Source organism: Planococcus citri, chromosome 1, assembly GCF_950023065.1.
Source record: "Planococcus citri chromosome 1, ihPlaCitr1.1, whole genome shotgun sequence".
In the NCBI taxonomy this organism is placed as follows: domain Eukaryota; kingdom Metazoa; phylum Arthropoda; class Insecta; order Hemiptera; family Pseudococcidae; genus Planococcus; species Planococcus citri.
Window position 1 is genome coordinate 7,881,951 of NC_088677.1, and position 15,068 is coordinate 7,897,018.

The window sequence follows — 15,068 nt, forward strand, 5'->3', positions numbered from 1 at the left end:
CAGACATATTTTTATCTTCCTTGCAAATATCTAAACTTCGGCGATTCTGAAAAGGCATACAAGGTCCCAAGTTTCATTGTGTGTAGGTACATATTATATTTTATTTTACAGTAGGTATACAAACTAGACTATACGTATAAAAATCATCACGAAAGTGGAGTTTTTTTTTCATTCGTTCTTATTCGATCTATCGCTGCAAATGTAATTTTAAACGAATATTTGCAAAGGTACATAACAGCTATTATGATACCCAACAGCACAGCAAGCACGTCCAACAGAACATACTGGTATAAAGGCATATCAGCTGATTGAGGCCTCAAATGAGGAGCTCCTTTATGCTTCAACACATATTCTGTCCAGTACAGAGTTTCATTTAAAGGAGACATCGGTCTATCCTTGAATATATCTGATAATTTTTGAACGTTTTGCTTATATCTGTAAAAAAAAAACCAAAAAGTTTTAAATGAAAGCAAAAACAAAACTTTTGCATTGAAAAAATTCCATACACCTAAGCCCGCCGAGCAGTTTCCATTAAAAATAATTTATCCTACTACATAGTAGAATAAAACGCTACTTTATTCACTCTCGCTAGTCGCTCGAGTGATCAAATGCGCCTTTTCTTCCCACGTTTGGATAAAATCTGTTATTCAACTAGTGAAATAAAGTGATTTTCGACAATTTTTAATCAAGGTAAACTACCAGTTATGGACCACTTTTTTACAATTAATCGCCAAGACATCATTTATGACCCAATTTTGATAGAGGAGAAGGTACAATTATGGAGCCAGGTACAAATATGGACCCCCCTATGGTTTAGTGTACAACCACTAGCGCTACGGTCATGCTGGGTACTAAAAATTATACTAGTAGTGTAGTATCGATAATCCATGTACTTATTTCAGATCCATGCAAACTTGGGTGTCTCTCATCAGCAATTGTTTTTTTTTGCGCATTATTTTCTTCCCAATGGAAAATTTTACAAGTTTTTCATTCGGTAATTCATAAATTTCAAATAAAGTTTGGAAAAAAAATTATTAGCGAAGTAAGTAGCTTACAATGTGTACTTTCAAAATATACTTTCATATTTGTCTGTACTTCAACTGATTTTCATAATTTTTTTCATTTTTCATAAACTGAGCCGATTTTTTGCATGGGTATAAATATGGACCCCTAAATTTTTTTACCTAATTCTGATTCAATATTTTTTAGAATGTCGAGAAAAGTGTTATTAACAAAGAAAACAAGTCCCAAGTGTTGAAAATGGAACATGATTTTTTCATTTTTCATAAACTTGGCCAATTTTTTGCATGGGTATAAATATGGACCCCTACATTTTTTTCATCTAATTTTGATTCAATGGTTTTTAGCATACTGAGAAAAGTGTTATTAATAAAGAAGACAAGTCCAAAGCATCGAAAAACATCTTTAAATAAATTTTTGTTCAATTTTCTGAAATTTTTATTCATTTTTCGAAGGGGGGTCCATATTTGTACCATTTTATGTCACTTTTCTAAATTTCAAATTTCTCTGTGAGTTTTCAACAAAAAAAATAATTTTTTTTACACAATATACTAGAGTCTTTGGCCTTTCGAATGGTATACTCAAAAAAAAATTTTGATAATTTTTCTACCCTTTAAAGCCAAAAAGCTAGACGGGGTCCATATTTGTACCTTCTCCTCTACTTAAAAAAAATCCTTGAAGCTTCCTCTTTCACTTCACGGTGTTCAGTTTTGAAAAAAGTAATTTCCATTTCCCTACTTCGAGATGTGCAAAGGAGTGAGGCAGGGATGTACCCTCAGTCCAATACTGTTCAATGCATACGGCGAATGGATAATGAGGGAAGCCCTGGATGGATGGAAAAAAGGGGTAACGCTAGGAGGCAGGAAAATATCAAATTTGAGATACGCAGACAACACTACAATACTGACTGAAAACATCGACAATATGAAGGAGATCCTCAGCAAAATCGAGCGGGTGAGCTTGACCAAGGGCCTAAAGGTGAACAAGTCAAAGACCAAGATGATGGTAATCGACAGGGCAAACGACAACCAGCCTGAGCTGCAAGAAATAGATGGAGTAGAAGTGGTACAAAGCTTCATAGGCCTATACCTGGGCTCGTTGATATCCAACAGGGGAGGATCGGAGGATAAGATAAGGAGGCATGCAGCAATTGCAAAGACGGCTGTGGGAAAACTTAACCGAATCTGGAAAAGCCAAGAAATTGCCAAGAAGACAAAATTGAAGATTGTAAAAACGCTCGTATTTTCCATATTCCTGTACGCGTCGGAAACATGGACAGTGAAGAAAGCGGATCAAGGTCGGATAGATGCATTCGAGATGTACCTATTGCTATAGACAAATGCTCAGAATCTCGTGGACCAAGAAGAGAACAAACGTGTCAATACTAGGAGAACTAGGTGTGAAAGACTGACTCAGCACTACCGTAAGAAGAAGGATCCTGAGATATTTCAGACATGTAGTACGTCAGAATAACCTAGAGAAACTCACTGTTCAAGGCACGTGGAGGGAAAGAGGTCACAAGGAAGATCGCCCACAAGATACACGGACCTGATAAAGAAGGCTACAGGACTCACCCTGGGAGAGTGTAGGTACCAGAGAAGCCAAAGATAGGGAAAGCTGGAGGGAGCTAGTTGGAGATGCTCCATAGTCATGATGCTTGGATTCGAGTGAATGACGAAGAAGAAGAAGAATTCCTATTTGAAATAAGGTCTAAAAAAAGATAGTTTTTGAGGAGGTACCAATTACGGATCATGCAAATATAAAGGAAAGTGTTTAATTTTTTTTCACTCTGAGACCAGTTATAGTACCCTGAGAACCACATTAGAAAATTTTCATCATCAAAGTTCACAAATATTGTAGTTGAAAAACTACCAGTTGTGGACTGGTCCGTAATTGGTACCTGACAACCCTTTTGAAATTGAAAAATTCATAGAAAAAAATTAGCTACCAATTGTGGATCAAACCAATTACGGACCAAAACTGAATTTCATAATTTGAATGTTTATTCACCGGAACATGAAAATATATGTGATAAGTATGCAATATAAATACATAAGACTTGGCTTATAATCATCAATTTTGAAAACATTACAGCAATTTCATGTTTTAACATTGTCATTCTACCAAAAAGCGCCTAACATAAACCTAAAATCCCCAAAGAAATAATTTGAACATGCAAAAAAGTAGTTCTTGGGACTTAGCTTCACACATAGAAACCAAAATGTTCGTTGAATATACTCTTTAGATCGATGTAATTGAATTAATTAAAAACCCTTGTACAAAATTAACAAAATTTTTGCAGTAAAAATTTTTACTTTCTGATTACAAACAGGCTGAGCATACTGATAACACCCAACATCCAAAGACCATGCATTTCTAGGTTGGCTACACTGAAGGCAACACAATGCCGCAATTGGCACTCCTATCAGACAAGTTGCAAACTAGCCAGGCCCTCGCAAAAAAAAGATCTGTAATTGGTACCCGTACCCCAGTCCATAACTGGTAGTTTACCTTACTTCCCTCGCTCTGCTTGGGAAATAAACCTCAAAAGTCGTCAAAAATCACTTTTCCTATCTAGGGCTGAAAAGTACTACTTTTCCACCCTCGTTCAGGAAAAATTACTTCACTAAACTCGGAGAAAAAGTGATTTTGAACTCGTGTGAGTTGTTCCCCTCACTTCGTTTGGGTCACAAACCTCACCCTCGTCAAATTTCGGCCCTCGTTGTGTAATATACTATTACGTACTCACCGTTCACCCTCCAGCCTCTTGAAGCCACCTCGATATAATGATGGACTTATTTACTTATTTGATTATTCTCCAAAATCGAGGAAGCAAAAAACCCAATTGGGCCAATCTTGGAACTGAATGATATAGTTTCATTGGATGTAATGAATGAGTGAAAGCATAATTCCAAAGAACACCTCACCCCTTTTTGGGGGGGGGGCAAACATTGATAAAAGTTGGTATACAATATGGGGACCCATGCTCCATTTTTGGATGAACATATTGATGGTTGAGCTTTCACAAAATGAAATCAAGAAAAGTATGTGCAGGGTGGACCAGAGTGTTTTTTATACAAATTTGATGAACTTGTTTTGGAAAAAACCCAAAAAAAACAGAGCATGAATACGCAGAGTACATGATATGGAAATATTCTCAGGTAGGCTTGAAATTAAAGAAATAAAAATTGAAAGGGACACCAAACAGGAGGTGGTTTGCAAAACGCAACAAAGAAATCTATTCTGGTCAGAAGTGTCAGAACACAACAAATACAGGGTAATTTGCTTCAAAACGCAACAATGGCACATTTTTAGCCAAATTTTTGTAAAAAATGAAGGCTATTGCGGTAAGCCCAACTTTCGATAAAAAGGTCAGGGGTCAAAAATTTTGATAGTTCTCGACGTTTTGAGCTCAAACTAGATGATGCCCTGTGTGTCAGAATTTGTACGTTTCAGCGCAACGGTGATTTTTACATTTTATGACCTGGAACCTGTTCTAATTAATCAAATAAGGTCGAACTTGGGAAATGAGGTTCTTCCAAGAGTTGAAGTTGACCCCTGCAGTGGGGAGGGTCAAAATTGAAAATTACAGAAAGGTCATTTTTGTGGAGGGGCATAATATGACCCCAAATGAACAAAAATGGTCCAAAATTATACCATTGGCCAATATCCTCACTGTGATCAACATATCCAAATTTCAGCTTTCTAGGTCATCCCCACCTCATTCAGGGTGGAAAAAACCACACTTTTACCCCTATTTTTGACTCCCTCACCCCTCAAATTGATCTAGGTGGTCCAAATTTTCAGCATGCAATGGGAAAGTGCCCCATGAGTGATTATTGCTGGTTTCAACCTTCCAACCCTATTTGACATCTCTCCAGGGTCAAAAAAGTGGATTTTTGGACTATTTTACATGTTTTTCAATTTTTCAGACAGCCTACAGCCCCTCCAAATTGACCTAGAGGGTCCAAATTCTCACAGTACATTGGGAGAATGTACCCGAAGTTCCTTTTGCATGTTTCAACCTACCAACCCCATTTTTACAGAAAGGTCATTTTTTTGAAGGGGCATAATATGACCCCAAATGGATGAAAAGGGTCCAAAATCATACCAATAGTCAGTTCCTTTATTGTAATCTACATATCCAAATTTCAGCTTTCTAGGTAATCCCCACCCCGTTTAAGGTGGGAAAAACCACATTTGAACTCAATTTTTGACCCCCCCCCCTCACCACAAAAATTGATCTAGAAGGTCCAAATTCTCAGCGTGCAATGCGAGGATGCCCCATGAGTGATTATTGCAGGTTTCAACTTTCCAACCCTATTTGAACTCTCTCCAGGGTTAAAAAGGTGGATTTTTGGTCCATTTTACGTGTTTTTCGATTTTTCAGACAGCCTACAGCCCCTCCAAATTGACCTAGAGGGTCCAAATTCTCACAAATCGCGACTTCAAAAGCCAAAAAAATGGTAAATTTTCAATTTCCCTCAAACTGTCAAACATCAAAGAAAAATTTGTATTAATGATGTGTGATTATTTTTCCGTGAAAAATAAAGTTGTGCAGTAAAAAGCGTTATCTTTTAAAAAATTTGCAATATTACTGCAACTGTTACGTTTTGAATCGAAAATAACGTGCGTGTAGATTACTATTTCATGTCAAAAGTGACAGGTTCATTTCACCTATTTTACCTGGGAATACCTTTTGATACTTTATCACAGTTCATTCATATGTAGAATACACACTTTAACGAAACACACCTCGTGTAAGTATATTGTATGAAATAACTAGGAAAAGCGTAGAAAACATTCGATTACACGCTTTTTCGTTAATGTATGAATTATCTAGTTATTTCATAGCTACACACATTACCTGAGGTCAATACAATATGGTAACATAAATTTATGTAGGTACTACATATACCTAACCTACTTTGGGTTTATCGTAATTTCCGTGATGGCATTGAGCAGGGTGTTCTCGCGCATATTGTAATAATCAACGTAGATACCAATCCCATGTTCGACTAAAATTTTTGCATTTTGGAACTGATCAAACATGATTGGCATTCCAATTACTGGAGTTGACGTGTGAATAGCTTCCAATGATCCGATTAATCCGCAATGGCTGATGAATGCGATTACATTTTTGTGTTCTGGAATAGGTATTTTATTATGTCACGAGAAATTATTATTCCAAGTGCTACGAAAAGCATTATTTTGGATCATTTATTTTCGTAGAGGTAGTACATTCCTAGTACATACTTTCTGACTTACCCAGTATGTCTCTTTGAGGAAACCAAGTACCAAGTTTGACGTTCGATGGTACCTCAGTGATGTTCAACTGGTCTACTCTCCATAGAAACTTTTGAGGTACTTTGGAAAATGTATCCACGATGATTTTTAAATTTTCTTCCGACATGCTACTTGCTTTAATTGTACTGCCAAAAGAAAATAAAATCACTCCGTCGTCTGATGCTTGGATGAAGTCTTCTATATCCTGTTGAAATATAAAGCAACGATTTCTCAGATAATATTACGTACCTAGGTACAGGTATAGGTAAGGGGGAAAATACAAATCCGGCACATTCTCACTTTTTCCATACAAACTAGGCACACTGTTAGAAGTCACCTCTTAATGACACATATACGAGTACAAATTTGGCACATGGAATCAACGCTCGTTCACTAGGTTCCTCTCTATAAAAAAAGGGGAGAAGGAACGTATTTTTCTGGCTCTTTGTAATTAGTCCGGCATATGACAATAGGAGTAATTGCATCCCCCCCCCGATCCTCAGGGATAACTTTTTTCTTAAAGGGGACATCCTAAAGAACATTTTAAAGTAAACTTGCCAAAAAAAAAGTTGGCCTTACTTACAAAATGGCGGCCATTTTGATTGACAGGTCAGCCGAAATCGCCGAGTTTGCGTTCCAACATGGGTCTTGCACAAAATTTTTCAAACCATACAAGGGTAGATCAAAAGATCAAGCAAAAATTTGTCACCTGTTAAAATTTCAAGTGCTAAAGTGCGTTTCTCGATTTTTGGTGAATTTTTGAAAATCAAATTTAGGCCAAAGATGAGGGGAAAAATCAACATTTCACCAAATTGACCAAGAAACCTGAAATTTAGGATACACCCTATTTTCGACATGCCAAATCGATTGAAAACTGTTTCAAACCGTTTTGAGAGGTTCTGGAGCCTCCAGCAGATTTTTGAAACTCGAAATTCCCATAAAATTTCACCAAAATGGAGTTGGAAAGCTAAAATTTATTCTGCAGACTAATTTCAATACGCTACGGAGTCAACTGCAGGGGATTTCAAGTCGTTTTGGTGCATCCAGCAATTTTTTGAAAATTACTGGAGCATCCAGTAGATTTTTGAAACTATAAATTTCCTAAAAATTTCATCAAACGGAATGGAAAGTCAAACTTCATTCTGCAAACTAATTTTAATAAGCTACAAAGTCTCAGCTGCTGGATTTCAAGTCGTTTTGGAGCCTCCAGCCACTTTTTGAGAGTTCGGCAGAGACTTTGTATGCGTCATTATACTGACCCCCTAGTGTGCTTACCTACTTATCTTGTGCCGAATTTGTATACGCCCAGGTACGGTACCTATATCTACTATCTGTACATATACGAGGGTTGTTCAAAAAGTATGGTTCCCATTCTCATAAAATCGGCTATAGATAATAATTCTCAAAGCGAAACCATACTAAAAATTAATAGAAAAGGAAATCAAGAGAAAAAAAACACTCGCTCATTTAGCGTGAGAAAACCGAGATTTCTGCAAATAAAAATATTTCACAAATGAATTGATTCACTTTTTTTGAAACACTTGTACAGCAATTAATCTGTTTACAATAGAATAGAATCATTTATGAACGATTGGCGATTGAACAAATTGATTGATTTCTAGGTGAATCATTCGCGAACGAGTTGATCAATAGTTACTGAATCATTCGCGAAAGAATCGATTCGTATAGGTGTCTCGTTCGCGAACGAATTGATTTGTATAAGTGTCTCGTTCGCGAACGAATCGATTCATTTACTCAACTTTTGATGAATCATTCCATTCGCGAACGACGTGATTCGTGTAAGTGACTCGTTGTCGTTCGCGAACGAATTGATTCGTATAAGTGACTCGTTTGTGAACGAATTAATTCATTCACTCAATTTTTGATGTATCATTCGCGAACGAATTGAATAATTTTTAGTGAATCATTCGCAGACAAATTGATCTGTATAAGTAACTCTTTCGCGAACGAATAGATTTGTATAAGTGACTCGTTCGCACAAAGAATCGATTCATTTAGTCAATTTTTGATGATTCATTCGCGAACGAATCGATTCATTTACTCAATTTTTGATGAACCATTCTCGAACGAATCGATTCATTTACTCAATTTTTGAAGAATCATTCGCGAATGAATCGACTCGTATAAGTGACTCGTTCGCGAACGAATCGATTCGTATAAGTGACTCGTTCGCGAACGAATTGATTCATTTACTCAATTTTTGATGAATCATTCGCGAACGGATTGATTTGTAAAATGACTTGTTCGCGAACGAATCGACTCGTATAAGTGACTCGTTCGCGAACGAATCGATTCGTATAAGTGACTCGTTCGCGAACCAATCGATTCATATAAGTGACTCGTTCGCGAACGAATTGATTCATTTACTCAATTTTTGATGAATCATTCGCGAACGAATCGATTCATTTACTCAATTTTTGATGAATCGTTCTCGAACGAATTGATTCATTTACTCAATTTTTGATGAATCGTTCTCGAACGAATTGATTCATTTACTCAATTTTTGAAGAATCATTCGCGAACGGGTTGATTTGTCAAAGTGACTCATTCGCGAACGAATCGATTCGTATAAGTGACTCGTTCGCGAACGAATCGATTCATTTACTCAATTTTTGATGAATCATTCGCGAACGAAGTAATTCGTATAAGTGACTCGTTGTCGCTCGCGGATGAATTAATTCGAATAAGTGACTCGTTCGTGAACAAATTAATTCATTCACTCAATTTTTGATGAATCATTCGCGAACAAATAGATATGTATAAGTGACTCGTTCTCGAACGAATCGATTCATTTACTAAATTTTTGATGAATCATTCGCGAACGAATTGAATTTTTAGTGAATCATTCGCGGACAAATTGATCCGTATAAGTGACTCGTTCGCGAACGGATTGATTCGTATAAGTGACTCGTTCGCGAACGAATCGATTCGTATAAGTGACTCGTTCGCGAACGAATCGATTCATTTACTCAATTTTTGATGAATCATTCGCGAACGAAGTAATTCGTGTAAGTGACTCGTTGTCGTTTGCGAACGAATTAATTCATATAAGTGACTCGTTCGTGAACGAATTAATTCATTCACTCAATTTTTGATAAATCATTCGCGAACGAATAGATTTGTATAAGTGACTCGTTCGCGAACGAATCGGTTCATTTACTCAATTTTTGATGAATCATTCGCGAACGAATTGAATAATTTCTAGTGAATCATTCGCGGATAAATTGATCCGTATAAGTGACTCGTTCGCGAACGAATTGATTTGTATAAGGGTCTCGTTCGCGAACGAATCGATTCGTATAAGTGAATCGTTCGCGAACGAATCGATTTGTATAAGTTACTCGTTCGTGAACAAATCGATTCATTTACTCAATTTTTGATGAATCATTCGCGAACGAAGTAATTCGTATAAGTGACTCGTTGTCGTTCGCGAACGAATTGATTCGAATAAGTGACTTGTTCGTGAACGAATTAATTCATTCACTCAATTTTTGATAAATCATTCGCGAACGAATAGATTTGTATAAGTGACTTGTTCGCGAACGAATCGGTTCATTTACTCAATTTTTGATGAATCATTCGCGAACGAATTGAATAATTTCAAGTGAATAATTCGCGGATAAATTGATCCGGATAAGTGACTCGTTCGCGAACGAATCGATTCATTTACTCAATTTTTGATGAATCATTCGCGAACGAATTGATTCGTATAAGTGATTCGTTCTTGAACGAATTAATTCATTCACTCAATTTTTGATATATCATTCGCGAACGAATCGGTTCATTCACTCAATTTTTGATGAATCATTCGAGAACGAATTTATTAATTTTTAGTGAATCATTCGCGGATAAATTGATCCGTGTAAGTGACTCGTTCGCGAACGAATTGATTTGTATAAGGGACTCGTTCGCGAACGAATTGATTCATTCACTCAATTTTTGATAAATCATTCGCGAGCGAATAGTTTTGTATAAGTGACTCGTTCGCGAACGAATCGGTTCATTCAGTCAATTTTTGATGAATCATTCGCGAACGAATTGAATAATTTTTAGTGAATCATTCGCGGAAAAATTGATCCGTATAAGTGACTCGTTCGCGAACGAATCGATTCGTATAAGTGACTCGTTCGCGAACGAATCAATTCATTTAGTCAATTTTTGATGAATCATTCGCGAACGAATTGAATAATTTTTAGTGAATCATTCGCGGAAAAATTGATCCGTATAAGTGACTCGTTCGCGAACGAATCGATTCGTATAAGTGACTCGTTCGCGAACGAATCGATTCATTTACTCAATTTTTGATGAATCATTCGCGACCGAATTAATTCGTATTTCGTATAAGTGATTCGTTCTTGAACGAATTAATTCATTCACTCAATTTTTGATAAATCATTCGCGAACGAATCGGTTCATTTACTCAATTTTTGATGAATCATTCGAGAACGAATTTAATAATTTTTAGTGAATCATTCGCGGATAAATTGATCCGTGTAAGTGACTCGTTCGCGAACGAGTCGGTTCATTTACTCAATTTTTGATGAATCCTTCGAGAACGAATTGAATAATTTTTAGTGAATCATTCGCGAACGAAGTAATTTGTATAAGTGACTCGGTCGCGAACGAATCGATTCATTTACTCAACTCTTGATAAATCATTCACGAACGAATTGATTCGTATAAGTGACTCGCTCGCAATCTGAAGTCATATTCGTGTTCAGTGGTATCGAATCATAGATCCTACCTACGCATTAATAGTCATGGTTCCCAAAATTCCCATTTAACCCCCTCCCCACCCCTCAAGACGCATTTTTGCAACTTTCCGTGAAAGATGCTCCATTACCAGATCAACAATCCGAATATTTACCCGCAACATTTAATTATGCTATATATATCATTGCCAATTAGTTTATTGTTTAGTGATAAGGTTTTTACGGTTGTACAGTTGTGATAAACGCCCCCTGGTAACGCATCTGTACCCCCATCCCAATTCAAATAAACTAGCCTCACCCACGAGACGTTGGGACTGGGGAACCCGAAAAAAAAGAAAAGATAAAAGTCCCCTTTGATCAGAATTTTTTCGATCTCAATGTCTACTAGTTCTCCTGAGCTATTGCGAGGGTGGGATGGCGGGAATCTTAATTTTTGAACAACCCTCGTATTTCTATCGTCTTTTGCAAAATGTATACATAAGTATTTATTACCTTAGGCAATTTGTTCGGTTCTTTGATATGTATACCAGCTATATCTATCGCGTTCGGACTTTTCAACCTGGCCATAAAACTGAAATGATTATTATAAAGCACTAAAGCCGTTCTTCGTTTCAACTCGTCTTCCGGAGGTAAATCCATACGAAACACGTCTCGAGCATACGTCTCCATATCTCTATTGAACATGTAGCTCAAATACCAATACGTTACAGCGTATTCGAGCGCATTTTGCAATCGTTCGATGAAGTTCATTCTCAAAGTACGGCTACTCAAAAGTAACGGAGTTACTGCTGGATTGTAGGGGTTACCAATCATGTAATCAACTCCACTGAGTATCGTTGCTGGTGACACAGCTATCAATGGTACATTCAGTTTGTGTGCTAGTAAATGCAGACATCTGATGTTGTAGACTTCGGCGATAATCAAATCGATCGTTTTCTTTTCCGAGTTAACTATTAATCTTTTGATATAATCTAAGCTGAAAACATCGTCGCACGATGATTTCTCCAGGGTATAGATCAGATTGATTTCATTCATAATTCCGTCTAAATGCACCCGATCATCTACAGCTACACTATCGACGAAACTTTGTACCTCTTCGGAAAGCAGTATTTCCGTGTAGTTTGGGGTAACCTGTTCGGATTTGAAATGACTGATGATTGTTACTTCATGACCTCTCGCATGTAATCCTTCCATGACAGCTTGATTTATGATATGGTGACTTTTACTGCGTATGATGAAGATACCCAGGATTTTATCCGATCGTGCGCTTATCAGAATGTCGAAAAAAGCAAGCAGTAAAAGGAAGGCCGATGAATTAGTAACATTCATATTCAAAATTCCGGAGGGAAAAAAACACCTTCAAGTCGGTATAAGACCTAGTAAGTTACAAACTCGTCTACCACGTTTAGATATAGAGATGAAGAAATTTTACCTCACATTGAGGTTTGAAAAGTTATAACTCACTTTACTAGGTATCGTCTCGATCATTCGCTCGCACAAACACGATTTACCAATAGCACTAATATAGTAGGTAACTACATATAAAGCAAATGGAACTCGCACGAAAAAAAAAATTAAAAACACATAAAATGTTACTGCAAAAACGTTATTAGCGATAGGATATCATTCACATGTTGTGTACTAATGTACACAATAGGTGGGTAGTTCAGTTCAAGTTTTAAAATATCAGCTGGCAACAACTATAACAGACTCATAATGGGTAGTTTCAGAAATTTACGTGCACACGACCACACGCCACCTCCTACTTTGTTTATTGTAAGATACCAGTACCAGTATATAATGTACATATTATAATGCATGTATGTACTATAAGAATGTTTTTTTTTTGGTAGGGACATTGTGTAGGATGTGTAGGTATGGGCGATATCCCCCGAGAGAAACACAAAACGAAAACGACGTATGCAAACGAAAACGAACGAAGGAAACAAAATGGAAATGCAACGGCCAAATTCGTGGCTAATCGCTAATAATCCATTGTATTTTTCGTTTATTTCTAGCAAGCGATCATTTTACGATAAAATTTCAATAGTATTCGGCTGTCAACAATGTTTTTGTTTTTCCTACATTGCTATGCTCTGTAAAATTCTCTCTCGCGTCATTCTATTGGGTAAGCCGGTTGTTGACACCACCACCCCTCAGTAATTGACACTTTTGCAATTTTTTCATTTATATAAGTGTTGTGGTAACACTGATAGTGCCAAATTATTGTACCTGTATCTTGCTCATATGTAGTTGACCATGAGTTTCATACCTTTTCGTTGAAAACTTGTTGTTGGAACAGAATTGAAAAAATAAGTTGAGGTAACGGCCCTATTTTTTTTACCCCCCTGAAGACATACCTTGTTTCTTTTGATCTAATGAAGCTATAGGTAAAAACTAAAAAGCTTTTTGAAATCAGTGTACATTCCTTAACAAGATTCAGCATTTGCAAAAGCTTTAATTCAATTAGTTTGACTGAAAAAATTATTAATTACCAAAAAATGACTTCGCTATTTTTTAACCCACCCCCCCCCCCACCATTTTAGCCAAATTTTTGTAAAAAGTGATGGCTATTGCGGTAAGACCGACTTTGGAAAAAAAGTGGGGGGGGTGGAAAATTTTGATAGTTCTCGACGTTTTGAGCTCAAACTAGACGATTCCCGGTGTGCAGGGCTTGCAAACCGAAACCCCCAAAAAGCGATTAAAATTGCTCAAAACCTAAACCAAAACCAAAACTGGGAGCATTATTTTCCCACAACTAAAACCAAAACCAAAACAGGGAGCGTTATTTTCTCAAATTCTAAACCGAAACTGAGAGCGTAACCAATTGAAAACCGAATGGTTTCACTCCAATTTTTCCTTGAAATTTTTCAGTTTTCGGTTCGGTTTCGGTTTTGATCTTATATACAAAAGTTTCAGTTTCAGTTTCGGTTTTCGTTTTTTTTCGGTTTTACATAAGGTGCACCGGGGAAGTTGGAATTTGGGGTAAGTTAGAAAACTTGCTCTAGCGCCTAGAGGTTTATATCTGGCAAAATGCCACTAAAGGTGACTTGAGGGTACTACCCCTACTTCATCACGGCATAAAAATTTTCGCGATTCAGTTTCATTTTAGATGTCTTTGGTTCAATTGTATTTTGTTGTTGTTTTGAACTTCTTGTGAATTTGGTCTAAAATACAGACTTTCTATTTCTTAGTTTTTCGCATATAGCGGACGAACCGTGCGTCCTAGTGAAAATCTGATGAGAGTGATCTCAAAGAGAATTAAATTCTCTACAATTTTGTGTTATGTGTAATTTTTCTAGGACGCTCGGTTTGTGATCTACGCCTCTGCAAAGTTTAGCCTGTTCTGACTTCCCCCAATTGGGGTAAGTCAGGACAGTTTATATTTTATTCCACTGAGCGAAAGCTACTGTGTCAATCGCGCTCAAATTTTTACCATAAGTTAAGAACCCTTATGGGAACCTACATAATAAATTTGATCCATATTGGTTCATTAGAAGGGGAGTAACAGCTGGTCAAAGTTGAAATTGCGAAAAATCATTCTGACTTGCCCCGGTGCACCTTACAGATTTTCTATTTCTTAGTTTTTCGCATATAGCGGACGAACCGTGCGTCCTAGTGAAAATCTGATGATAGTAATCTCAAAGAGAATTAAATTCTCTACAATTTTGTTACAATGCAATTTTTCTAGGACGCTCCGTTTGTGATCTACGCCTATTCAAACTTTAGTCTGTTCTCACTTCCCCCAATTGGGGGAAGTCAGAACAGTTTATATTTCATTCCACTGAGCTAAAGCTACTGTGTCAATCGCGCTCAAATTTTCACCATAGGTTAAGAACCCTTATGGGAACCTACATAATAAATTTGATCCATATTGGTGCATTAGGAGGGGAGTAACAGCTGGTCAAAGTTGAAATTGCAAAAAAATATTCTGACTTGCCCCGGTGCACCTTACTTATAGGCATCGCGACAGGCATATGAACCAATTTCAGAAAATTTTGAAATTTTGAAAATCATTTTCATTTTCTG

The 15,068-nt window shown here is 36.9% G+C and overlaps 1 protein-coding gene across 1 annotated transcript; it reads right to left on the reverse strand.

Annotated features, from left to right (window-relative positions):
• Nucleotides 1–71: 71 nt before the first annotated feature.
• On the reverse strand, nt 72–12,810 carry LOC135846535 (UDP-glucosyltransferase 2-like). Its single transcript, XM_065365691.1, has 4 exons — nt 11,532–12,810; nt 6,289–6,511; nt 5,948–6,167; nt 72–435 (listed from the first exon to the last, which is right to left on the reverse strand). The coding sequence occupies exons 1-4, from the start codon at nt 12,366–12,368 to the stop codon at nt 147–149; spliced, it is 1,569 nt and encodes a 522-aa protein (XP_065221763.1). The 5' UTR covers nt 12,369–12,810; the 3' UTR covers nt 72–146.
• Nucleotides 12,811–15,068: the final 2,258 nt, after the last annotated feature.